Source organism: Brassica napus, chromosome A2 (genome assembly GCF_020379485.1).
Source record: "Brassica napus cultivar Da-Ae chromosome A2, Da-Ae, whole genome shotgun sequence".
Taxonomy (NCBI): Eukaryota; Viridiplantae; Streptophyta; class Magnoliopsida; order Brassicales; family Brassicaceae; genus Brassica; species Brassica napus.
The window spans coordinates 885,449-911,635 of record NC_063435.1 but is presented as its reverse complement, the minus strand read 5'-3'; the positions used below and the strand labels follow the sequence as shown (position 1 = coordinate 911,635).

Genomic DNA, 26,187 nt, shown 5'->3' with positions numbered 1-26,187 from the left:
TTCTTAATCATTGCAATTGATACTACGACTTTTCTACTGCAATTTATAAACCCAAAACGTGTCGGCACCCTCGTTTTCCACTATTTGTAATTTTCTTTTCTGTTTTCATTTTATACAAGCATTTTAAGAAAATTAAACGCTACTTCATTTTTTTTATTTAATGCTATTTTATATCAATCCCTATGAAATAATATGCTCAAAAATAGAAATAAAGAAGAAAGTAATTCAGAATACTCATTTTTCTCCCTTCGAATCAAACCCCATGAAGTAAATTTTTGGTACTATAATAGAGGGTTAGGATAACAGTGATGCATATATAGTACAGGGGCCAAAGTAAAGAATCATGTTTTTAGAAAAAAGTCCGCATATTGTTGACTTTACGAGACAGGATGATGAATCTTCAGCCGTTGGATTTCAACTTATTTTTGTCGTCTTTCCTTTTATGCTTAGTCTTCTCCCCTTTTAAAACATGAACACCGTGTAGTTTTCTACGCAATAAACAAGGCCCATCGCATTGGAGGGTGAGAACACACATGTCGTTTTCTTGTCGAGTTGGTATGTGTCATTGGCACCCAACAAGAGCGTAAAACCATAAGTCCCTTTTGCTTAATTATAAATCCGGCCAAAACTTTCAAATTTCTTTTTATTTTTAAAAGTAACATTTATTATATGCTCCATTCTGAGCATCATAATTAAATTGATAAAAAAATATAAACAAACAAAGACATTATTGATATCAGCTTCTTAAACATGTAATAAAATAAAATTTATTTTCTACAACAGAAGAAAGAGCAGGTTGTTCAAAAAAAGAAGAAGAAAGAAGCAGTATCTCTTAAACCAGCTTCATGTTGACTGATTGATCAACTGTGACTGATGGTTAACGTTCATTGATTTATCATGTATCAACTTCGATGGTTGTATAAGTAATGAAAAGTCGATGGAATATTCTAAATCATAATGTGTTGTACGCTTGTGACATTTTACATATATGTGTTTCACATTGTATGATTGATTGCAAGCAACAACTCAGTCGCATTTGAGTTTGTTTAATTTAATATCTAGAGATCAACAGGGAGATGAATCCAAAAGGAACAGCGCAATAGGTACCGAATAAACGTACCTACTTAGTATCCTTTGTTGAGTAACGATCACATATTAGTACCATTACATTCTTGGCGTTTTATCACCAGCTTTTGTATTTATATAGAATTATTTTTCATCCTATGTTTTTCATGGAAATATTTTAATGATTAACCCACCAACCACATTTCTTAATCTTTACATTCAGGATACCATTTTAGCAAATGATATAATGACCCCCACCCCCCCACCCCCCGGTAAGACTTGGAAATCATCAAATCATGTATGTGCACGTTCAATTTTTACTACTATAACATATTGTTATTTAACTAGCAGTTTAACATTCTCAGCTGAACATTTGGTGTCATTGAAATAATGATTTGAAGTATTGTATAAAAAACTAATGAATCTAGTAAATTTATTTCGATCCGACGTTCACATTATGGCTACTGATCACAAAAACTATAATTAAAAGGCAGTTTCCTTGCTGCCTATGATATAATTTCCGTGATCAACTTTTTATTTAAAACAGAGGGGAAACTTCTGATTTAATTTAAGACTGTATACTTATTTTAGTGAAACCATGCAGTGGTTGTTTGATGAAAGTGTTTCCCTAATTTTTGATTAAATGAGGGCACGTGTGACGCAATTACTCAGCTTTAAAGCTTAGCTTAAGATTTGGTTAATAAAAATAATAAACTATTGTGTTGATGTCTCCATCTCGCCACCATCACTCATCAATCTAATAGTCTAATACTATACGGACCTTGTGATTATATAGATATGCATATGCCTAAATTCACGAATCTTTGCCGACAACATTTTATGTAGTATATAGATATACGTCCACATGCAGAAAGAAGCATACTGTTTTATAGTAACATTGTGTACTCAAATACACAAAGCAATATAAATAGACCAGTACTATCCATATTCAAAAGTTACATTTGTTTTGTCTTTTTTACATTATCTAGCAACATTTCTTTGCTTTTAATCCAATTCATTACATCATGGCTATTAGCTTACGTTACATGGAAGTTGTTGCAAAGCTTAACTACGTGTCCATTTGTAGAAACTTCCCTTATTTCAAGTTTAAAGAAAAATAAATTTAAAACATTCCAACAACAATACAATTTGAGAACATTCCTGGGATACTTTTTTTTTTATGATCGTTGACGATAACGAGTTACTCTAGTTGTTTGTAAATACTAAATAGTGGTTATGGTTCGTACGAAGAAATATCAAAGAACCAATTTGGACACCTCATGACTCATGTCATCATCAATGTATACTTTTCACAACTAAAGCAACAGCATCTGATGCCTTAGCCAAATACATTCTTGAAAACCCAAACCATGTAATGGGTCAGTCTATGGGCTAAATCCCTATTTCCCCTTTTTATTAATGCAATTTTTGTTGACCAAAAAAAAAAGCAACAACATCTATGAAAATTTGAATATATAATTGCAGGGACTGGCTCAAACATCTTCTACACTTTTTATATTGTTGCTGCACATCAAATATTATAGGCTTCTAGAGCAAAAAAAGACTATTTAACATATAAATTATAAAAATACAATTTATATATTGTTGCTGCACATCAAATATTAAGTACTATTTTTAATTTAGAAAAACACTAAAGGCAGTTGTGTTTTGTTACAAAATGTAAAAATAACCATAAACATAGCCAAAGCTAGCCATGGACATTCGGTTATCGGTTCACTTAGTTATAAATTATATCATAAATATTCGAGTATCTATTCGGTTTTAGTTCACTTCTTTCGGTTATAAATTATATCATATATATTCAGGTATTTATTTAGTTTTCTGTTCGGTTCCGGTTGTACGTATATATGATTTACTGGAAAATTTTGGTAAGATCCAAACCTTGTTTTTTTTATTCGGTTCTTCAATTTCAATTTTGGATAAATGTGCCCAGTAATAATTAGCCAAGGCTCTAATCCATTTCTAGTTCACAAAAGAGCACACGAAGGCCCATTAACATTAACAGAGCAACGATAAAATGGCAAAGCCCATGAATCGTACTTAACGAACCACCTCTAGATCATATCGCAGCGATCTAATCAATTTCTAGTTCTACCGGAAGCCAGGAAATTGAATTTGTCACTCAAGACATCTTCTACACTTTTTATGCTGATTAACTATGATTTCACAAACTAATGAAAACATTACATTTACGCTTAATTATGATCTTTACATAAACCTTTTCAAAAATATTTTGCATAATTTGTTGTTTTCTTTTCTAAAACTAGCTTTTATAAAAATATTATTTTCATAATATGCGTAAAATGAAAATTCAAATTAGTTTTTTTTGGGCTAAAAGGATTCAACACTTAGAAAATGAATTTGTTATATTATCTCTGGACATTTATTAATTCAGCAGCATTCTTACATTCAAATTTTTTCAGTCTTTGAATGGATCATAAACATTTATATTTAAACTATATGATATTTGAAATAACTGATCCAAATAATACAATAAAATTGATTAACTACTGTAAAAAGGCCTCCCTGTAAAATAGTAAGTAAATTTATTTGTTTACTCATATATAAACAGTTACCTCCACCTGTTCTTTAGTAAACGCTTTAAAGAGTTCACCTGGCCACCACAACTCCACGACAAAATGGCCATGCTCACGCGCAACGCCGCCACGCGCCTCCCTCTCCTCCTCCAATCTCAACGCGCCTCCGCCGCCGCCGCCGCCGTCTCTCACATCCACACATCCCTCCCGTCCCTCTCCCCCTCGACATCACCAACATCCTACGCCCGTCCAGGCCCTCCTTCAACCTCCCCTCCTCCGCCGGGTCTCTCGAAGACGGCGGAGTTCGTGATCTCCAAGGTCGACGACCTCATGAACTGGGCTCGCAGGGGATCGATCTGGCCCATGACGTTCGGCCTAGCCTGCTGCGCCGTGGAGATGATGCACACCGGCGCCGCTCGCTACGATCTCGATCGGTTCGGTATCATCTTTAGGCCGAGTCCTCGCCAATCGGATTGTATGATTGTCGCCGGGACACTTACTAACAAGATGGCTCCTGCTCTTCGCAAGTAAACGCCTCTCTTGAAAATCTCTGATCGTGGTTGTTGAATTGATGATAGAATCGTGTAATTAGGGTTTCGTGATTTGGGATTGTTATCTGATTTAGGGTTCATTTAGTCTATGGCCATGTTCGTTTACCTATCACGCGACATGCCACCTGCGACATGTGACTGGTCGCAGTTTGTTGTTCGTTTTCTTGTCGCGTAACCTGCGCATGCGATTGATCGCATGTCGCAAGTCGCAGTTAGTTTTCCTGTCGTGTAACCTACGACATGCGCGATTGATCGCATGTCGCAAGTCGCAGGTTGTTGTTCGTTTTGATGTCGCGCGATCGCGACCAGTCGCGGGTTCCATTCAAGTCGCCCGAAAAAACAGCGACTAAAAATTAAGAAAATTTTGATCGCGCGACTGGTCGCAGATGTCGCAAGTTGGGCGACACGTAAACGAACGTAATCTTAGTCGCAGGTCTCAGGTCGCGCGACCCGTAAACTAACATGGCCAATGTGAATCGACTCAAATGTTTTTTTTTTAATTAAAGCTGTTGTTCTTGTTTAATTTGTGTTCTAGTGTTTAATATATGGAAACAATGAGACAGGGTATATGATCAAATGCCGGAGCCAAGGTGGGTGATATCGATGGGAAGCTGCGCCAATGGAGGTGGATACTATCACTACTCCTACTCGGTGGTTCGAGGGTGTGACAGGATTGTGCCAGTGGACATCTACGTCCCTGGGTGTCCTCCAACCGCTGAGGCTTTGCTGTATGGACTCCTCCAGCTTCAGAAGAAAATCAACAGGCGCAAGGATTTCTTGCATTGGTGGAACAAGTGATCAAAGCTTTAAAGTCTCATCCTTCTTCCAATGTGAAAGGGAGAGTTTTTTTTTTAGACAAAGGTTCGGGTAATAAAATGTGGATGTTTCAGTGCATGTTTCTTTGTGGAGATGCCATGTAAACGAGTGATTTTTTTATAAGTTTTATGTGGATTCTTATTTATTGGATCTATTCACAAGCTCTTTGTTCTCCCTTCTTTCGTTTAGTTAGAATGTTGTATTCATACCTTCTTGGTTAACACCAATAGTTGAAAAGGATTAACATATGGATGTTTATGAGTATTTCAATAAAATGATGTGTTTTGAAGAAAAAAGAGATTTAATTTTTATGTTGATTCAAAAATGGCACAACATTTGCTTTGTGGGGAACAATATGGATTGTTCAATAGAGTCCAATATGTGACTTAAGATCAAATCGTCACTAAAAAAACATCAAGACTTTTGTTTGAAGAGAGTAGACAACTTTCTTTTATGATTTGATTATTAAGGTGCTAATGCTTCTTAAGAGCGTTCATCTTGTCTCTGAGGTAATAAAGTTTGGCTCTTCTTACTCTCTTCTTGTCCAACACCTTAATCTCCCTCAGGTTTGGCGAATACCTGTGTCACCCCCCACACATATAAGTTTCGCCTTTCGTTCATGCTATATCAAGCTCATAGTAAGTACAGTGTTAAAAGTACTTACAAGGGAAACATGGATTCGACACCGACTCCAGCAACAAGCCTTCTAATCCTAAAAGTAGAGTTAAGACCAGCATTACGCCTCGCTATGACAATGCCTTTTACGATTGAAACACGCCTCTTGTTCTCAGGCACTTCCTGTTTCAAACAACAAAGTTAAATGCACAATTCTGATATACATCTCTACGAGTTCGATAGTAGTTACCACTTTAAGCTGCACAATGTAACCGGGCCTTATCTCTGGTATCTCTCTACCATTTCTCACTTCCTCAACCGCCTCCTTGTCTACAATCTGCACAAGATTGCGACTTTTGTAAACATGACAGCAGAGATTTATCACATTACCTAATCATCAAAATTCGAATTGTTGTACCTGCATTATATGCTTGGCGGTTTTATCAAGCCGCTTGAACTTGATTCTCGGAGGCACATCAGGAGCTGACACAACAGGGAATCCTTGAGGAACAGAGTCTCCAACGGTGGAAAAGCACCTCGACGAATACGTAAAGCTTTGTTTCTGCCAAACACGTGCCACAATCACCATCACATCTCAAACCCGAAGAAGCCTAATCGTACTCATTAGTATTCAGAAAGATCAACCCAAGAGTAAAGCTTCCGTCTTTAACAAAACATTGGCAACTAATCATCAATATTCAGAAAGATCAACCCACGAGAAAAGCTTTCGTTTTTTTTAGCACTAAAACAGAGAGAAGTGGCTTACAGGTACTGGGGAAGAGAAAGAAGCTGCCTTTGTCAACGAGCTGATGAGATATGAATCGAAAACTCTGGTGGAAGGGAGAGGATCAGACCCTGCTAGCTTCCTCGATTCATTTTCAGACCAGCTTGGAGAAGAAGACGAAGTGAAACGAAGAAGAGTGTTGGAGATGGAGAAACGGTTCCTCTGAAGCAACCTTGTACTGCTACTACAAATCGATTGCATTTTCTCCGACAAGAAGACACGATCTAATGCCTCCAAAGTCTGTTAAGTTTTGCCCAGTGATTGGCGGAGTTTGAGCTTCAAACAAAACCCTCGCTTCTTCTTCCTCCTCCTCCAGGGTTCTACTATTCTTTTATGATAATTTGCATTTGAACCCCTGATGTTTTATACTTACAACAAATAAGCCCTTTCTTTTTTTTCTTTTTCTTTTTTTCGTGTCCTGCCTTTTTGTGTAATTAACATAAGAGTGATCAGATAGATTTTGTTTTTTTCTTCACTTGAATTATATTATGATAGAAATTTTATCTACTAGTAAAATGTTTAACTGATGTCATCTTTGGATTATGAATGAATAATCCTCATATACCAATTTGATGCGACTGTGTGTGTAACCAAATAGAACCTTTGTTGAAGGAGGAGATGAGATCTCGGCCGGAGCTTCTTGTGGTTCCGGTTCCAGTTTATCAAAATCGATTCTGGGAGGCGGTGATTCTATACACCGACGTCGCCAGCTCAGTTTCCGAGAACCGATGGCTTCGATAGCATCGGTTTCGTCGGCTTTAGATTCCGGGAATCGGTGGCTCTAAAAGCACCGTTTTTCTCCGGCTTCTCGGTCTGTGGATCTTCGCTTTTGCTCTCTCTTCGCTCAATCAACTCTCGATCTGAGACTCCATGTTTGGTTGTTTCTTGGATCGATCGTAGATGATTGTTGTTTTAAAAGCGTGGATCGGTTACGGGTTTAAAAGCTCACCGTTGAAGGGTCTCAAGTGGTGAGGGAAGAAGAGTTGGGTTCGTTGGCTCTGGAGGAGTTCTCGGGATCGTCTCGATGTTGCTCTCCGTTCGAAAGAGTCCAGGTGAAAAAGATGGGTGAGATGGTCGGCCTCCGGCGTGTTCCGGCGAAACTACTGGTGGTTTCGTCTTCTCCGGCGGCGTCTTCTCGGTGTCAGTTGCGGTTTACTGTTCGGGTGACGCGTGTCTCTCGGTGGAGCGGGTCTCAACACGTGGTCATTTTGATGTTGTAGACGTGTATTTGTCGGCTTGCCCGACTTAATTTTGGGCCTGAGGCCGTTGTGTTTTTTGTTTTGTTTGGCCCGTTGATTTTGACTTTCGGGATTGGGCTTTCCTGTATGGTATTTGGGCTTGGCCCATTTAATAAAATATAGATGGCAAAAAAAAAAAAAAAAGAACCTTTGTTGACAAAGAATAAAAACCTGTGGACTACTGTTGTGACTTAATCATCCGTTGTTTGAAAAAAAACATATGCGCTTTAACGGGTTTCTTTTGTATAAATCTCTAAACTCCATTTTCCTTTTGACTCCTTTGCATGTTCCCTTGTCATTTTTTTTGCCTTCTCGTTTCATTTTAGCCAGGATTAGGCATTGAATAGCTTAGCAATCAAGCAGCATTTCAATTAATTTTCGGTCTGGAATAATTCGATTTAGAACGCGTCGGATAATAATAAACCTGATGTGTAACCGTAAGCATAATAAATAATTAAGCAGAGAACAAGAAAGATAAATCTGAGCAACATCCATAAATAAATAGAATCATAATCAAAAACAATATCGCATAACTAAAAACCGTCTAGAAATTACAAAGCCACACAATAATATATCCTTCACAATGATATGAAGGTTAATAAAGTAAAAGAAGAGACTGAGATATCTATATCCGATGGAAAATTTTCAAAAACCTATCTCTGTACGAATCTCCATCACACAGAGTTAGATCCTAAGAGCAGATCCCAAAACAAGAGCCGCTACGGCCGCAACACCAGCTGACACGATCGACGGCGAGAACGAACCAGATCCAGAAGTAGGACTCGGAGCAGGCGCCTCAACCTGAGCCGAAGCGACGGTAGCGACGACGGAGACAATCACCGCGACGAGAGCAACAACGGTAGCCTTAGAGATCGCCATTTCTAGGGTTTTAGTTTGATTCGAGAGATGATGCTTTAAGTGTTTTTTTTAGAATGATTGCGATGAGGAGGGGTTTATATAAAGAGGACGGGCAGACGCGGAGCTGCCCGGTTTTAGCTGACCGGGTTTTAATTTACAGCTGGGGATAATGATCATCGACGGCTGAGATTCTCCCACGTGTTATGTGAGATCTCAGACAGGCTATCTCTCTCTCCGTCACGGCGCCGTTGGGGAAGATATTTATTCTGCAGCTGGTTTGCCGTCTTTGTAACGCTCATCGAGGCGCGTGTACCAAGAAAGACACAACGGTCGATGAGACTGTTTGTTTTTGGCGCGTGAAGAATATTTGATGAGCTGTCTTTTTTTATATTTTTTTTTTCTGTTGTGACGCGGTTCCGTGAAGGAAACTGCCAAGATGCGCAGACTTGTTGATGGCACATGGTGGAATGGAACTAATAGCTTTTTATGAAATGCGTTAATTTCTTCAAGGGATCGTTGATTTTTTCGATTAATAGTCTTTTATGGTTGGTGAACGAACTAAGTAAAGATAGGTTTCAAGATTTAGAAGTAATAGGCATATTAATCGTGAAATAACCAAGAATTCAAAGGAATGATGTTGAAAATCATTATAAATTAGGAAGGTGTGGAAATACTGGAAAGCAAAATGCTAATCACTGATTTATTTGATATGATTTTGAAGGTTTATGCATGTACTTACTACTTAGTTTACTTGAATTATTATGCTGTTAACAATGAATTTCTATAATTAAAATACCATTTTATTTTATTTTTTTTGCTAACCGACTATCCTGCCCCCACCGAGGTGGTCCAGACTAGAGACCGAAGTGAGCAAGGACGCTGCCAGGGCGTCACCATGTGGCTCACCGTGTAACGGTCTTCGATCTCGGATGCAGCAGCCATATGTAAATTCTGCAGTGGCCAAGGCTCGAACCCAAGGGCGAACACTCCAGCTGGAGCTCCTATACCACTAGACCAAAGCAACTTGGTTAAAAAATATCATTTTAATGAAAAGAACAGCATTAGAAACATTTTTTTCGGTGTATGTTTTTAATAAATAATTAAATACTGTATATGAACAACTTTTTCAATGTCTGGTTAATAGTCTGATGGGTTTTGTGGAATTTGCATTACTATATTCTTTCCTGTTTTCCAATTATAATAAACATTAGCCTTGCAAAACTTTATAAACCACTATAATGAATTGCCCATGAAGAATTAACTTTAATGAACTTTTTATAAAGGAATATAAGACAGATGGTAGACGTTGGCAGGCTCTTGAGGGTTTCGAGAAGTTTCCAACAGTTGTAAAAGTCTGTCTACACCTGGCTGTGTTTTGTTCCCATTCAAATAAGGAAAACTAGGGGCGTTCCGGCGCTGCGCGCCGGGTTTGTATATTTTGATGTGTAAAAGTGTTGGATATGTTGTGTGCCACAAATGATGACATGGTTCGTATGCATAATAGCGAAGTTGCTGTCACATTTTATTTGTTTTTGGTTTTATAAGAAACTTTAATGTAGGGATGAATACAATAGAGTGTATTTATTTTTTAGAAGCCATGTTTGCGTAAATAAATTGAGAAGAAACCAAATTGAAAGAAAAAAGAAACAAACTATCTATGATGTACGTATTGTACATATTTCTCCACTCTTAAAAAGTAGTAGCAATCCTTGCATAGATGATTATTGTTTTGGAGGTCGCAGCTTTGAGGGGGTTTGAGTCTGGCCATATTGTCTAGGTACGTGTCCTCTGGATCAATACGATAAACACTAAGCGTTTTTTTGATTTTGCTCCAGCAACGATCCGAAGTCGAAAGTGTGTTCTCAGTCAAGTGTATCAAGCACCCTTTTCCCCTCTTTGATTTTCCCTGTGCACAGCATCAATATACCACAAAGGTACGTGCCGTTGTCATATTTTCCTTTGGCCGAGCGGCATAGGTGTCTGAGACCTTTGACTCGTCGTTTACGGAAGAAAAACTGATTGATCCCCTCAATATAGTGTGCCTCCGGGTTGTTGTGTTCTAAGCACGACTCCATTAAGTACGTGCGTAGATCCACCATCCGGAGTGGTTCAGATGCTAGGCTTAGGTTGTGGAAATAGGACGCAGGTTCTGCGTCCGAACTCCGAACTGTCTCCATCTGATGTATCGACGCTTTGTTTGATCTTCGGCTCGGATTCCATAGGATCACGGAGATCTGGAAAGTAATTCATTTTTTGTTTTAAAAAAATTTGAGTGTTTGATAGTGATGTAAGTGAATATGTTTTGAAGCTAATTTATAATATTTGTTTAGTTTACCTCGTGGTTTTTTATTTTGTTGTTTTGCGATTGTGTTCACGTAATTGTCGTCGGATTAATTATAATCAGCGATTGCTAATGTTGTTTTTTAATTTTGTCGTATAGTAATCTTCACTGATTTGATATTCCCAAATGTGGATGTGGTTTTTGATATTTTCAATTAATATGGTAATAGAATAATGAGATAATAACGGGATTAATGGGATTTAGAATTTTGCGGCGCACGATTTTTTTTCAGGTATTCCTCTTGTTTGCGTGTGTGAGACGTAACACATGGTTTTCAATGTTTTGGTTAATGAACGGTTTGCGCAAGACCGGAGATTTTATTTTTGGTATGATTCCAGAGTTGTTGCTATTTGGCCCATGAAGTCTATAGTCAGAAAACCTTAAGTTATTGATCGCATGATCATTTGTAGTTAAATTGCAAGAAATGGTAGACAAAACAATAAGACTAACATACATTCAAATGGAAAACTGTAAAGAAGGGATTGATATTTTTTTAAAGGTTTTAGATTTTATAAATTGCAATTTAGAACTGGAAAATAAGCAAGAGTTGCAAAGTCTAGATGCAGATGAATCTAGCATTTGAAACAGAAATACAAACTGAGAACTGAAATAGAAATGTAAAACGCAAACGGCTAAACGACATGAACGGATAACGTAAAGGTCGTTTTAGATATCCAGGAGATTAGTTGAGGCCTATCATCATCTCAAAGAACTCGGTCATCAAAAAGAAGTGGTGACATTCTGAGCATGCTGTGCTGATCTCCGGAGGATGGCACTGATGAACTGGCTGCATCTTGATAAAGGAAGTTACGTAGATATCCTTAACGTTGCGGTCGAGGCGGTACAGAGAGATCTGGAAATCTTCGATGCAGTTTTCCACTGTTTTAATACCCTTCTCATCGGTGAATTTGTTGATGACTCTTACTCCTTTCTCAGTTTGGCCGATGGCCATGAGGAGAACTCCATAAACGTACCTTCCTTGGAGGTGACCAGCCTCTGATGCTATGCGGAGGTGATGCATACCCAAGAATTGATTTCGATAGTGGAAGTACTGAAGCATACCTGTCACGAAGTTAGCATCAACGTTATTGGCTTTGAGGCAGCTGTCCATCAACGATCTGTATCTCTTTGCTAGGGCTGGTTTCTTGACCAATGGCGAGAGGTTGAGATCTTTAGCAATAAAGCGGTTGTCAAAACGGAAGTAGAGGCTTTTGGACGCGACGATCGCATTGAAGTAGTACATTGTGAACAACAGAAGCGTTTTGTTCAATAAAGACTCACTAAGCCTTAGTAAAAAAATTATTTTATCAAGAGTTGCAAAAATTAGTAAAAAAATTGTATTGTGAAATTATATTATTAATTTTAGTAAGTATAGAAAATGTCAAGTTTGATCTTAATTAAAAATAACAATAGTGTTTAGTTGTTTACTCATCTCTACTAATTTTGTTAGAAATTATAAAATACTCAAATATTAATATTTCAAAAAACATAATTGTTAAACACATTTTATTATTTTCACCTATGTCTGAGGAATAAAAAACTAATATAAACTGAAAAGTATGTTCATGCGCTAACTGCCAATGTTGGATACGTGAGGATGCATCGGCTTAGGTCTTCGCGTGATGGCTTTGACCACCCTCGTCAAAAAATAGATTGACCGGGGCAGGCATTCTAGGAGGGATGGATGTGAGCTCGTGCTCATGTTCTCTGTTTTTTATGCTTTGGGTTAGTGGTGGAGGGAATCGAAGGTGATTACTGATATTTATAGTTGGAGATGTTGTTATAACCTTACGGGAAATCGACTCTAAAGATGCTTTTCCACATATCTTACGGGATGGATGTGAGCTCGTGCTCATGTTCAACTGTGAAGATTCTTCTTCGAAATTTTGTCACTGCCCTCCTTACCGAACCACCCGCTTTTTCATTGATCGTCATCTTCTTACTCAGTCTTTTTGCTTTATTCTTTTTCTTACCATCACCCTTGTCTTTGACAACCACTTCCTCTACTGCAGCCACAACTAACTCCGCTGCAATACATGATTTAAAAAAAAAACAATCACTCTGCAAAAAAAGAAAGAATCCTGATACAAAAAATACTTGTGACATGAACAAAGCCGCCTAAGAAATTGCAACTACATTGCATTTCGAAAATCGACATTTGAAGAATATTCATAAGAATAATGCCTAATGGGAAACCAAAGCGTTAAACACTTAATCGAAGCCATTAAATTACAGACATACCAACAATCAAAAATGAAATATAAACTCAACTCGGAGCAGACAAGATGATTTCTTTACCTCAAAAAGTCCTGAAGAGAACTAATATAAATGACACATGAATTCAAGCTCTTGGTTCCTTAGCTGTGGCCAAGGCTCCAGCCATAGTGGTTACCTAAGATGTCTCCCATCTCTCTGAATCTGATCAAGAGCATAGCTCGAGCTCACGGTCAACATTAGATGAATATGATTTAATACATTATATATAATCATATAAAGTATATGCAACATTTGTAGAACAGTATAAGCAGTTACCTAATAGCCTTCTCAAGAAGTGGATCATCTTCATCAATCATATGATAAGACTTTGTCAAGACAGTGCTCTTAAAAAAGAGATTTGAGTTAAATAAAAACTCAAGTTTCAATCATCTAGGCTCTTCAGTCTAGGACCATTAATATCTTTGACCTGCCATGAAGGACATCAAGCTAGAGTTATTCCATGGTTATGATTGGGAGTTGCATACAAATGAATACCAAAACTGCATATAGATTACCTCATCAGAAGTAAAATCATTGTTCTTCAAGGCCATCAGCAAGAATATTGGAACTCCTTTGTCTGCCGTGGAAAACATGGAAACATATTAAATTGTTTAATCTTTCCAAAAGACTAAAACAAAAACAGTAAACACTTATGATGCCATGTGTAGATGCAATTACTCATGGGTTTTGATTCATAAAGGGATGAGCTTGGAGATGATCCTGGCCTCCCAACCCGGGAGGAATGTGGAAGGATAGGACGGAGGGTTCTGTCGTCGTTGATTTTGAGATCTTGTTAGCTATGGATCTGATAGCTGGAGTTTTTCCATGTGTGCGGAATGGGAAAGAAGCGAAATAACCTAGGGTATTTTATGGAGAAGCTGGGGATACGAAGAGAACATCTCTTTGATCTTAAATAAATAATGAAGAACGGTTTGATAATTCATCATTGTGGGAGAAAACGTTTCACCAGACAATGTTATGTCGCCTTTAGGGTTTCTTAAATTAGCGTAAATAGAAAACCACAACTATAACTTACGCAAGCCCAGGAAATAAAAGTAAAATTAGAAGCCCATTACGGTATTCAACAACTACGATACGCAAAAAAAAAAAATGCTGATGTGTCGCATTTTGCCCATCCCTTACTGATGAGGTGGCGCAAGGAGGAGAGACTAACCTCTACTTTATTGTATAAGATAACTTGGTCGGTAAGCAATTTACCAACTTCTTAAAACCATATGTCGGTTTATTTGTTTCGGAATCATATTCTCAGAATCTCAGCATACGAATAGATTCAATAGAAATGTGCCACCTTAAACATCAGCATTGTTAAGACCCAAAGGTTTAAGAGTTAAGGAATGATCAGCAATCAATAATCGTGATAAATCACACACAAGACAATATTTTGTACAAAAATGAATCTCAATAGTTGTATATAATAAAATTTGGGATCGATCTCCAGCTCCCAATATAACTCTGCATGGTGATCCTTGTTCTATTGTCTACGGGTTTATGATAAAATCTTTAGTTTTTTTACTTTTCTTATAAAAAAATCTAATTTAAGCATCAGGCTTAACCTTAGGAACCCACATGTTGATCTATACACAAGTTTTTATTTTGACGTATAAATGTATATACAGTACCTAAGACTGTGCAACTGTGCAACGTACGTCATCTCTTATATCTATAATTTCTTCCGAACTAGTACACTAGTACAAAGACAAACATTATCACATCCATTTCATGATCTCTATTTGATTTTAAGAGGTTCATAGACAATACGATCTAACTCAAAATACCAAATTATTGGGAGCTATATGCAGCAAAGGCTCCAAAGCACTAGGACCAAACTTCCTCGCAACGATATAACACAAGGAAATGTAATTAACGACTATGTAAGATCAGTTTCCTCCATCAAAGATTTTTTTCAAAGAACTTCTCCGTAATGTTCCATCGCCCAAACATAGCCGGGTGGGGACCGTCCATAGACCAGTCCACACGTCAAGCTTCGGTTAGCCAGCACCACTGTCTTATCAACTGTCAACATGGTCGGGAGATAATGCTCGTCCACATAGCAAACAAACCTACAAAACTATTTGAATTTTGGGTAATACAATGTGTCTTTGACAATGGTAGCTGCGAGGTCCCGTTTTATTTCAAACCATTTAGACCCTTTTCGCCGTTTGGTGATCGGAACTTCAGGGTTGATGTTCTCGTTGTAGCGGCCTCGGCCGAAAGGTTAAGGGTCACAAACGCACCCATGAAGCTGGGTTTGATTGGCTTAAGTAGCAAATTATGCATCAAAACAGCAAGAGGTTGTATCCAATTTACATAAACCTTTCGTCCTCCTCACGGCATGACAAAAAAGTAGAAGTAACCGTGGTTACTACACTTAGTATTCCAGTATATTCAGAGCATGCCCATCCATGAAATACCCATATGTGGTATCTCGAACAAAACAAATAATAATATTAAAATGTAATATGGTGTTTGATTATTTTTTTATTTATAAAGAAAAACAAAATCAATCAGGGATTGCCATGTGTGAGATGAATATGGTAAGTTTATCTCAAAGTTTTTTAAATAAAATATTTTGACACTCTTTCTCCTTTTTCTTTTTTAAGAATTCTGATCAAAATTTAATTGTAAGAACCCTATTGAGATATTCGATTGGGAATTTGGGATGCTCTTATAAACTCAAAAACAATAGTGGAAACACAATACTGATTTATGCGAAGAGATAAGCTACTCGATTTACTAAAGAGAAAAGGAAAGAGTTAGAAATATTTATAGATATTGGGAGCAGCTATGAATATTTATAGATATTTTCCTTTTTACCATCTCAAAACTATAACTTACTAATACAAAAAAATGTAAAAACAAAGAAAAGGAAAAGGGCCGAATTAATAAACTCTTAATAGAAAGAGGAAAATCGTGATGGAAAATATCTTTAAATACAGGAGACTCAAATAATGTTGTTACAAACATATATTTGATTACAACCTACTTTGAGGCTTCGTCTTTTAAACGAGTTCCAAGTTTCTCCCATCATGTACTCCGATGATGACATGCTCGATGCCTACGATGAGGAATCGGGAGAGTATGATCTTTACAGCGACGTTGATGATGAACACGACCCCCATGGTGGTGAAGACGATTCCGATTACATTCTTGAGGAAGTCGTGGACGATTCTATAACTCATGGCTCTCAGAATAATTATGTCGTACTCAAGGAAGAAGACATCCGGAAACGACAGGAGGATGATATCAAACAACTCTCTACGGTTCTCTCCATAACCAACGCAGAAGCGAGCGTTCTCCTTCTCCACTACAGCTGGAACGTTAGTAAACTTACTGACGAATGGTTTGCCGACGAGGAGAAAGTTCGGAGAACTGTTGGCGTATTGGAGGGAGGAGGAGGATCCGTCGTAGTTGTTCAAAATCCTCGAAAAGTTAAATGCGGAATATGCTTTGACAAATTTCGTCGTAGAAAGATTGTACCCGTTGCATGCGGTCATACATTCTGTTCCACGTGCTGGAACGGTTACATCACCACAGCGATCAACGACGGCTCGGGATGCTTGATGCAAAAGTGTCCTGAGCCGTCTTGTCACGTTGCTATCGGCCGTGACCTGGTAGAGAAGGTGGTTTCTGAGGAAGACCTGAGGAAATACGATCGGTATTTTCTCAGGTCTTATATCGAAGAAAGTAAGAAGATGAAGTGGTGCCCCGCTCCCGGATGCGAGGGCGCGGTCGATTTTTCCGCGAGCGGGACGGGTATTAACTACGATGTTTTGTGCTCGTGCTCGCATAGATTCTGCTGGAAGTGCAACGAAGACGCTCACAGCCCCGTGGACTGCGACATGGTTTCGCAGTGGATAATCAAGAACAGCGCGGAAGCGGAGAATACCACGTGGATACTTGCTAACTCGAAGGCTTGCCCCAAGTGCAAGCGGCCGATTGAGAAGAACCACGGATGCATGCACATGACGTGCGGTCAGCCTTGCAAGCATCAGTTTTGTTGGCTTTGTCTCGGCGCGTGGAAAGATCACGGGGGACGCACGGGCGGGTTTTATGCGTGCAACAAGTACGAGGAGGATAAGAAAGAAGGACTGTACGATGACTCTGAGAAGAAGCGACAGATGGCGAAGAGCTCGCTGGAGAGGTACACTCATTACTACGAACGTTGGGCGAGCAATGAAAAGTCGAGGGGGAAGGCTTTTGGAGATCTACAAGTCTTCTTAACGGAGAAGATTGCGAAGCTTAGTGTGATTCAGTGCATACCGGAGACTCAGCTGACGTTCATCACAGATGCGTGGCTTCAGATCATCGAATGCAGACGGGTGCTGAAATGGACGTATGCTTATGGGTACTATCTACCTGAATCTGAGCGTGAGAAGCGGTGTTTCTTCGAGTATGTGCAAGGGGAGGCCGAGTCTGGTTTGGAGAGGCTCCACAAATGCGTTGAGACAGAGGCGGAGGTGTTTCAGGATGCTGAAGAGCGGTCGGAACTAGGCTTTACCGCTTTCCGGGAGAAATTAAGTAATTTGACCAGCGTGACGAAGAGACACTTTGAAACTCTGGTGAAAGCTCTGGAGAATGGTCTCTCTGATGTCGAGTCTCAAGCGGCTTGCACCAAAGAAACAGAATCATTCAAAAGAGAAATAAAAAGCAAAGAAACAAAGTCTAAAAAAAGGCGACGTGAGAGGTAAAAGGAAGTTACGTTGTTCTGCTATATTCTCAATTTGTCTACACACGTTTTGTACTAAACGACCCTGGTGACTATTTTTTATGAATTTTTTTGGAGTATTATGAATTTGTGAGTAGTGAATGAGCCAACCAAAAATGTGTAAGGTACGATTAGTGTTACAATCATTGAGAATGATAGTGTTCATGTGAGATACATTTTTTTATTATTAGATAGTAGAATCATAAAACAAAGCTGGGAGTCTCTTCTGATTAAAGGTCACACAGGATAGATATATTCTCCATAGAGTCGAATGAAACACATATAACTTGTCGTTCTATGAACAATAGAAAATTCAAACCAACAAATAATACTCTCTTCTCTCATTTAAAACGCAAGCCACCGAACAGATTTGTCCCATCAATCAAGAGCAAGAACAACAAACTCTCATTAAGAATAAAAACATTGATTTCCAGTATGAATGTAGAAAGCAAACCTGATAAACCCCAGGGAAATTTACTGCTTAAAGCCTCCAGTTTGGTACCTTTGGTTACTGAGGCTGGAGAAGAAATCATCTGAGATTTCAGGTGTTTGTTGTTGTTGTTGCTGCTGCTGCTGCTGTGCACTGTATAGTCCGGTTTTACCGAGCCCGGATCCTGCGCCCATGGACCACCCTGAGTAGTAGGCAGCAGCAGATGCCTTGTTTCCATCGTCATTGCTCAAACCACCCACAACCCCGACATCAGCAAGGGAAGCTTTTTTGGCTGATTACACGGAAATTAAATTAGTCAGATCCAAAACAGAGCTTAGAAAGCAAAACCCGACCAAATTATTTGTCCCGACACAAGCAACATGATACTGGAAGAAACTCTATGCGAGCAAAAAAAATGGGTTTGTAAAGTTAAATGTATTTGATTAACCATGACTTTTGGGTTTTATCTGCATTAACCATATCATTTAAGAAAGAAACTAATCAGATTCAAAACATAAAGGGTAAGCTTTGACTTACGAGCAGTAATATTGAGATCAATTAGTCCACGGCTCAGCGAATCTGCCCATATTCCAGATTTCACCTGGAAAGGATCCTTCTTTTGAAACTGCTGTGGTTTCGAGTCAGCCAAAGACTGCAGGTTTGTTGTGTTTGTTGCACTCCCATGCACAACTGGGGCCTGTGAAGCGGAGTGAGAAGTGAAGGCACCAAAAGGATCCGATCCATCAAAGTTTTCCATGGGAACTGCAGCAAATGGATCAACAATGCTTGGACTGGTCATAGACTCAGGTTTAGGAATCTTGGCTTCTGGGGGTGCAATTGGTTCAGTGGATGCAAAAAGGTCAACCGTCGGAGGAGGTGAAGTAATTGTGACAGAAGGTTGAGATGCAGAAAAGAGATCAACTTCTTCCTGTAGAAACAGCCATGCGGAAACGTATCAGTCTATGATTCAACAAGACTAGTCACTGTAAGGTGTAATGAATTAACAGTACAATCACGTGAATGGAAACTAAATCATGGAAAAGTTTCAATTGTTAAAAGCTGTATAGTTGCTTGAATGAAAGAAGTCACCCACCTGTTTCTGCGACCCAAAATCTGTTCCCTGAGCAGAGGCTGATACAAAAGTTGCATCAGCAAACAAGTCCGTCTCTTGAAACTTGCCGTTGTTGTTGTTGGAAGATGTTTCAGTTGGTCCAGAATCCATGAAGTCACCCATCAGATCTGCTCCAAAAAGGTCCACTTGGTTGGCACTCCCCGCGGAAGGCTCTGCAGAAATGAAAAACCATGTCTTAACGCTTGTGCGCTGTAAATTTACCAAAGAAACTTTAACTCCAATTAAAGAAGCATACTCTTGCTAGACGTTCCACGTGGGTCAAAATCATCAAAATCATCATCGTTGTTTGAAGGAGCTGCAGATGCATGTGAAGGTATGGCACTATGTTTGCCAGAGCCAGGAGACTTTTTCCCACTGGATAGACTATCCTGGTCCGTACTGCACATTCAGAATCAATTTGCTCAACGTCAGATAATAAACCTTCTCTCAGTTTGAAGATATACCCGAAAATCAATAATATCAGTAAATCAATGGGGATTGAGACAAAACCTGCCATAGCGTGAAAAACTTTTCTTCGAAGTGTAGCTTTGCTCATCACTCTTAACACCGCCGCGCCTTGACTTTTGAAAAGACTCGTAGTCGTCCTTGTCTTCTCTGGAATCCCTATCTCTGTAGCTGTCATAATTGCTTGAACCACTACCACCACCAAACGAAGCTGAAGCTGAAGCTGAACCAGACTTATACGTTATTCCTGTTGAGGAGAGGCCAACGTACCTAAATTCAAGACAGCAAAGCCGATTCAGACAACAAACATATAAAGACGAACGGGAAACCAGTTTAATAGCATAGAAACTAACTTGTTACGATTGGCTGTTGCTTTGTCTCTGATTTGAGAGATCTTCTCCTTGTTATTCAAGAGAGCAACTATGTTTTCCGCCTTCTTTCTCACATTGATCCCCACATCTTTCCCATTCGGTTCAACATACTCAAAACTCGTGAGTGACTACATCAATAACAAAATCACAAAAAAGATCATGTCACAAGGTTCCACCACAGGAAAACGACTTATAAATATATAAGAAAAGAAATAAACTGACAGAGATTTGGTAAGTATGCTCAATAATCTCATCAACTGCTCGTTCTGATCCGTTTGAAACCAGATACTCAATAACAGACAATGCCTGTACACAAAACAAAAAAAACTCAGGTTACACCAAAACTGTAATCTTCCAAATCTTGCAGGAAACCGTCAAGAAGAATCTCACCTTGTAAACATATCTCCAATCCTTGCCAGTCTCACTCAGCCTAGTCCACAAAACACTCATAACCATCTGGCACTCCGAGCTTAACATAACAAAAACGTACAAAGGTAATCAATATATAATCAAAAAACTCTTTCAAAAACTTGAATGTGAAGTAAAAAAAAAGTGAATCGTTTTATGGAATTTACAATTTCTTAGTGGCCTGTGCAATCTCAGCCAACGCAGTACCATGCGGACCCCAAGGCTCATTATCCGTAGCATCCAAAACCTGTAGCCATATGTTTATAAAACATTACCACAAACTCGAGATGAACAAACTGATTACGAAGAAACGGTTAAACAAACTGATACTACTACACATTAGCGTTCAAAAACATCAAATCTGAAGCTCAACTTTGTAATCCATTGAATCTGAAACTCGAAGATGGATCTAATATTATCAACTATAAACACACTTCCAGCATCAAATAACAAATCTAGCTCGACTGATCAGGATTAGCTATATATTCACGAAATCGCGAATTCGCCTAATCAAATCACGCAAGCAACGTATAGATAACGAATCAAACGAGCTCTCTCACCTTTTGCTCCATCTCCGGAACCTTCAGAACTTTCAGATTCACCTCCCTCTTTCTGTAAAACCATAAAATTAATCGAAGATATCAACAAACGATCTACGGATTTGAATCGAAATCGAAATCTAAGGATTATAGATAGATAGATAAGAAGGAGGAAACTCACATCTCTCGAACCGTTTGATCGAAGACCTTCATGAAATCCATCTCGAATTCGCGATAATGGTATTAACGAAAGGAAAACGAGATCCTGCGGAAAAAGAAATGGTGCGAGGAGAAGTGTAGATCTGATCAGGGATGATGATGGCTCGTCCTTCTTTTTTTCCTAAATCGATTTTTGTGGCGTAATTTAATTTTCTTAAAAGCGTCAAAATAACTCCTGGGTGGGTAATCGGACCTGACCCGTATCCGATAGGAAATATCCGAAACTCGTGCGTATGGGCGGGTATGGTTAAAAGCCCCCCCATATTAGTGCTGCTAGTTTTGGGCCAGACTTGTTTTGTTTTTTTTTTTCCAGTGGATGATTGTTTGGTGAAGATCATTCTTTATAGTTGGTACATTTTTTTACAAAGAAAGGTTTAAAGGTTTGAGCTGAGGACTCCTCAGCCATAACTTACAAAAGAATCCAAGACAACATTAATACAAAGTTTGGTTGTGTGAGTTGTGAAAATGTAGCTTTTGAGACAATTATTATTATTGGAAAATTTTAAATTATTATTGATCACACAAGAAGCAAGGACAAAAGGAGTTGAGTAGTACTCGAAACATATCATAATGTAGAAGAAGTAGAAAACAAAACAAACAGCAATAAGAGTTAAGCAAATCTCTCAGGAACTAATAAATGTTGTGAATACAATAAGAATCTTGAGGTTTCTTTGACAAAACTTCTTTTAACGGTAGTTTCTGTAGACAGGGCTGTACATGCAGCTCTCTGCAAACTTCACCAGATCTTTTGGACGTGGCAGGTTCGATGCCAATCCTATACACCACAAAAAAAGAAAAATATATCATCAGCCCCCAGTTTCTTTGCTAAAGTAACGGAGGGAAATGAATAGAGAACTAACCAAGCTCATAGGTTTTGGCGGCAACACTGGCTGCAATGTTAGCAGAGATCTCTCTGATGTTTGAGAATGGCGGGTAGATCAAACCGTTGGCGAAATTCTCTTCTGTGACTTGAGCGGCCAATGCTTCAGCTGTTAATTCGACAGAAGTGATAGAGACCAGTTAGAACGAGTTTTATTGAGATTTACTTCTATGGTATAGTGCACAGAAAATGTTAAAGGAAGTGATGTATACTTACAGGCAGCAAGGAGCATGTCATCACGGACACGAATGGCGCCGGACATGATCAAACCAAGACCCAGACCAGGGAATATGTAACAGTTGTTTGCCTGTGAAGTGAAGTAGAGTTGAGACATTCAGGTTCTCACAGAAATTTGATCAGCGAAAAATAATGTTTTAAAAATCGGTTTAAGCGGCAAATCGGATCTAAACAAAACATTTTTTTTCAAAATCGATCTATCCCCTATAAAGGATTTAATCACCGCCTAGCGATTTTTTTTTGAAAATTGGAGAAAACAATATGGATATAGCACAAACCTGGCCAGGGAAGTAAGTTTTGCCATCATACTCAACAGGATCAAACGGGCTTCCACTTCCAAAGATTGCACGACCCTATTTTTTAAGCATAAATTATGATCAGAAACATGAGAGACGGTTCAATGCAAACTACATTTTGTTATAATCAGGACATGAATCAATTTCAGATATATGAGAGAAGAATGAATATACCTTGGTCCATGTGTAAGCCTGTTCTGCGGTACACTCAGCTTGAGAAGTAGGGTTTGAGAGAGCAAGAATCAACGGTGTCTATAAAAAGCCAACACCAGCATTAGAACAATGGCATTAATACCTTTTTATGAGTGAGAGAAAAGAGTAAGAACAAGAAAGAAACCTCGTTGTTGGTAGCCATGGCTTCAACAACTTCCTGTGTGAAAGTTTGACCCACACCAGAGGTTCCAATGAGAACGGTTGGCTTGATTGCCTGTTTTGACAAAAGATTCAACAAAGATTTAATAAAACAAAAAGCCTAACATCAAGAGAGTTAAAGATTAGTTCATTGCTTACATTCACAGCACCAATGAGGTTCTTGACAGGTTCATGCTCATGCGCCCACGGCTGCTTGAAGTGCTGAAGCGATTCTTTGCGCGAACTAACGATCAGTCCCTTGGAGTCCACGAGCCAAATCTTCTTACGTGTCTCATCAATGGGAGCTCCAGTCTACCAAAAAAAAAAAGAGGATTTGATCAATCACAGAGCAAATGAAAGAAACTTCACAATATCTACTTACCTCTTTAGAGATCTTAAGAGCAATTAGCTCAGCGATACCGGTTCCAGCCTCTCCGGCACCCAAGAACAAGAAGGTATGGTCAGCAAGGCTTTTACCAAGCACTTTCTGAGCAGCAATAAGCCCAGCAAGCACCACTGATGCAGTACCCTGCCAATTAATAAAAAACGATAAATAGAATTAGCTCTCTGACACTTGAACCCAAAATGTAAAGAAAGAGATCAATCTTACCTGGATATCGTCGTTGAAGACAAGATGACTCGTGCTGTACTTAGACAGAAGGTCAAATGCATTGTGATTCGCAAAATCTTCAAACTGAAAAATGAAGAATATGTATTGTGTTATAAACAGAACATCAACAACTCTAACAAAAAATATATATGTAATAAAAAATGTATTGAAATTTTAAAAATATATTTTTTGAAACAATATATTTTTCTAAAACATATATATCATTTTGAAACAGAGAGATAGTTTCTTAGCAGAAGTGATCCTATGGCTCACCTGTACCAACACTTTCTCTCCATAGTTCTGTTTCACAGCACACATGAACTCATGTAGAAACTCTGCATATTCCTGGCCAGTTGCTCTTCTCTGTTTAAGGCCAATGTAGAACTCATCATTCAGCAACTTCTCGTTGTTTGTACCCACATCAATGGTGATTGGAAGACACTGCATTTAAAACCCAGGTTTTGCGTTATAGATCACACATTTACTAGAATAATCAAATCAATTAGGACCAATAATACTATTGCAGCTTGTTGTTTAAGTGCTTACAGCTGATGGACGGATTCCTCCCAAAGCAGTGTAAAGAGAAAGCTTCCCCACTGGAATTCCCATTCCCTGGCAACCAAGATCTCCCAGACCGAGAATGCGCTCACCATCAGTAACAACGATAACTTGGATCCCTCTCTGAGGCCAGTTCTTCAACACTTCAAGAATCCTTCCCCTACAGAACATACATTCAGTTTAGTATCTCTATGAAAACAAAATGGAAGTGATCTGGTTAATAGAGAGAGTGATTAATGATAACATACTTCTCTTTCAAGCTGATGTAGAGACCCTGTGGCTTCCTGAAAATGCTACCATACTTCTGGCAAGCCTCACCAACTGTTGGTGTGTACACAACTGGAAGCAACTCCTCGACGTTATCAATCAAAAGCTTGTAGAACAACCTCTCGTTCCTTTCCTGAAAGATTCAGATAAATTAGCTACAAATCTTATGGACACATGTTAAGTCTCTACTGCTAAACATGAGGGAACAATCAAATCACCTGAAGATCCATGAGGGCCATGTAACGCTGTAGAGGAACAGTGTACTGGCGCAGATTATGCATCAGCTTCCTCTCCTAATCAAAACAAAACAAAACCACAAGTTAACACACAAACAAACCCAAAATCACAGGTGAGTTCATTTTTTGCAATGTTCAAAAATGGCTAGGAACTTTATAGATGACTATCTACTAGATGGATTAATCGAGATTTAGGCCAGGTTTGGGCCTTAACAAATAAAAATATTTATTTTTGTGTCTAATTATAAAATTATTTTGATGAATTACAAAAATTAGATATACAAAAATAAATTCGACAAATTTATAGATTTGTACTAATATTATTGTTTGATTAACATATTATGATCAATTTAGATCGATTAGGCTAATCTTAACTGATTTAGAATAGTTTAAACCGATTTGAATTGCATAAATAGGATTTTAAGAATAATTGTTTCAGCTATAACCCATAGATTTTTAGAACATTGCTTCTTTGTATATAAATAACACGAAAGTCACCTGAACTTCCTGGCTTAAGACAACAGGGGGAAGAAGACCAGTTAAGTAATGAGCATCTCTCTCTTTATCAGTGAAAGCAAGTCCCTTGTTGTATCTCGGGTCACGCATCAACGAGTATCCACTGTAACAGAGGTTCATTTCCACAATTAAGTTTCCTTTCTTTTTTTTTTTGATCAACAAAAAATATATTTCTTAATAAGATTTATAAGGTCGTTGAATGATGAGTCATTAACCTGGCGACGGAGGAAACCCAAGGAGTGACGAGCTGATCCAAGGTGGCTAGATCCTCACCGTACACGTCGGAGATGCCACCTCCTAGGCCGGATCTGTTGTCGGAAACAACGTCGCATGGTACTTCAGCTGGAGTACTTCCCATATCGAATTTGCAAGCTTTACGGAGGAAAGTGATGAATATATTGATTGAATGATATTTTGTAATGAATGATGAAACTTAGAAGAGGAAGGTGGTGGATTTATATAGGCCCGATGAGGAAAATGACCATTTTCTAATTACAAATATGAAAAGTCGTTAAGAAAGTCAAAATGAGAAGAACGTGGACGGAGCATCCTCCTTCGTGTAGGTCCCTCCCCTCCTCCTCTTCCATTACCTCTTTTTTTTTTGTTATTACTCTTGTTGTAGTAATATTTTGATCTCGTTTATTTATTTAAACAACTGCACTAATATCAATTCAATTTAGACTAATGATAACTGCAAATGGGTTTGTGCATTTATGGTATGTCTAGTGAAATAGAGTATACAGATTACATATAGTTCAATTCATTTATGTTCTACTTATGTGACTAAACTTTGTAAGATGTGGAATTTTCTTTTTCAAAAAAAAGAAATAATAATATAGATTGAGGAAATAAGATAAAAGTAGTGTCCATTAGATAATATGCATT

At 38.5% G+C, this 26,187-nt stretch overlaps 5 protein-coding genes across 5 annotated transcripts; 2 read left to right on the top strand and 3 right to left on the bottom strand.

Moving 5' to 3' along the window:
• Window positions 1-3,658: 3,658 nt before the first annotated feature.
• Window positions 3,659-5,161, top strand: LOC106383648 (NADH dehydrogenase [ubiquinone] iron-sulfur protein 7, mitochondrial-like). Its single transcript, XM_013823727.3, has 2 exons — window positions 3,659-4,150; window positions 4,738-5,161. The coding sequence occupies exons 1-2, from the start codon at window positions 3,726-3,728 to the stop codon at window positions 4,970-4,972; spliced, it is 660 nt and encodes a 219-aa protein (XP_013679181.1). The 5' UTR covers window positions 3,659-3,725; the 3' UTR covers window positions 4,973-5,161.
• A 125-nt stretch (window positions 5,162-5,286) lies between these two features.
• Window positions 5,287-8,574, bottom strand: LOC106383637 (50S ribosomal protein L19-1, chloroplastic-like). Its single transcript, XM_013823717.3, has 6 exons — window positions 7,776-8,574; window positions 6,372-6,990; window positions 6,024-6,167; window positions 5,856-5,942; window positions 5,655-5,788; window positions 5,287-5,569 (listed from the first exon to the last, which is right to left on the bottom strand). The coding sequence occupies exons 2-6, from the start codon at window positions 6,588-6,590 to the stop codon at window positions 5,464-5,466; spliced, it is 690 nt and encodes a 229-aa protein (XP_013679171.1). The 5' UTR covers window positions 6,591-6,990; window positions 7,776-8,574; the 3' UTR covers window positions 5,287-5,463.
• A 6,770-nt stretch (window positions 8,575-15,344) lies between these two features.
• Window positions 15,345-17,990, top strand: LOC106383626 (probable E3 ubiquitin-protein ligase ARI7). Its single transcript, XM_013823708.3, has one exon. It carries the CDS (start codon window positions 16,130-16,132, stop codon window positions 17,789-17,791), a length of 1,662 nt encoding a protein of 553 aa, XP_013679162.1. The 5' UTR covers window positions 15,345-16,129; the 3' UTR covers window positions 17,792-17,990.
• Window positions 17,976-21,565, bottom strand: LOC106383618 (clathrin interactor EPSIN 1-like). The gene is made up of 11 exons (XM_013823699.3): window positions 21,314-21,565; window positions 21,154-21,205; window positions 20,761-20,840; window positions 20,576-20,654; window positions 20,408-20,491; window positions 20,168-20,313; window positions 19,860-20,084; window positions 19,606-19,748; window positions 19,332-19,522; window positions 18,776-19,166; window positions 17,976-18,530 (listed from the first exon to the last, which is right to left on the bottom strand). The coding sequence occupies exons 1-11, from the start codon at window positions 21,352-21,354 to the stop codon at window positions 18,283-18,285; spliced, it is 1,680 nt and encodes a 559-aa protein (XP_013679153.1). The 5' UTR covers window positions 21,355-21,565; the 3' UTR covers window positions 17,976-18,282.
• A 275-nt stretch (window positions 21,566-21,840) lies between these two features.
• LOC106383609 (NADP-dependent malic enzyme 2) lies at window positions 21,841-25,775 on the bottom strand. The gene is made up of 15 exons (XM_013823692.3): window positions 25,518-25,775; window positions 25,285-25,405; window positions 24,769-24,843; window positions 24,532-24,683; window positions 24,272-24,443; window positions 23,999-24,166; window positions 23,726-23,809; window positions 23,498-23,644; window positions 23,275-23,427; window positions 23,102-23,191; window positions 22,939-23,016; window positions 22,747-22,821; window positions 22,448-22,538; window positions 22,212-22,340; window positions 21,841-22,126 (listed from the first exon to the last, which is right to left on the bottom strand). The coding sequence occupies exons 1-15, from the start codon at window positions 25,658-25,660 to the stop codon at window positions 22,038-22,040; spliced, it is 1,767 nt and encodes a 588-aa protein (XP_013679146.1). The 5' UTR covers window positions 25,661-25,775; the 3' UTR covers window positions 21,841-22,037.
• Window positions 25,776-26,187: the final 412 nt, after the last annotated feature.

Coding starts and splice junctions, on each gene's coding strand:
- LOC106383626 (XM_013823708.3), top strand. CDS start 16,130: ATGTACTCCGATGATGACATGCTCGATGCCTACGATGAGGAATCGGGA.
- LOC106383637 (XM_013823717.3), bottom strand. CDS start 6,590: ATGCAATCGATTTGTAGTAGCAGTACAAGGTTGCTTCAGAGGAACCGT. Junction 6,168..6,371: donor CTTTCTCTTCCCCAGTACCT/GTAAGCCACTTC, acceptor CGTGTTTGGCAG/AAACAAAGCTTTACGTATTC. Junction 5,789..5,855: donor ACATTGTGCAGCTTAAAGTG/GTAACTACTATC, acceptor TGTTTGAAACAG/GAAGTGCCTGAGAACAAGAG.
- LOC106383609 (XM_013823692.3), bottom strand. CDS start 25,660: ATGGGAAGTACTCCAGCTGAAGTACCATGCGACGTTGTTTCCGACAAC. Junction 25,406..25,517: donor TGGGTTTCCTCCGTCGCCAG/GTTAATGACTCA, acceptor CCTCTGTTACAG/TGGATACTCGTTGATGCGTG. Junction 24,444..24,531: donor TACATCAGCTTGAAAGAGAA/GTATGTTATCAT, acceptor TATGTTCTGTAG/GGGAAGGATTCTTGAAGTGT.
- LOC106383648 (XM_013823727.3), top strand. CDS start 3,726: ATGGCCATGCTCACGCGCAACGCCGCCACGCGCCTCCCTCTCCTCCTC. Junction 4,151..4,737: donor ATGGCTCCTGCTCTTCGCAA/GTAAACGCCTCT, acceptor ACAATGAGACAG/GGTATATGATCAAATGCCGG.
- LOC106383618 (XM_013823699.3), bottom strand. CDS start 21,354: ATGGATTTCATGAAGGTCTTCGATCAAACGGTTCGAGAGAT. Junction 20,492..20,575: donor ATTGGAGATATGTTTACAAG/GTGAGATTCTTC, acceptor TTTTGTGTACAG/GCATTGTCTGTTATTGAGTA. Junction 20,085..20,167: donor GCAACAGCCAATCGTAACAA/GTTAGTTTCTAT, acceptor TCTTGAATTTAG/GTACGTTGGCCTCTCCTCAA.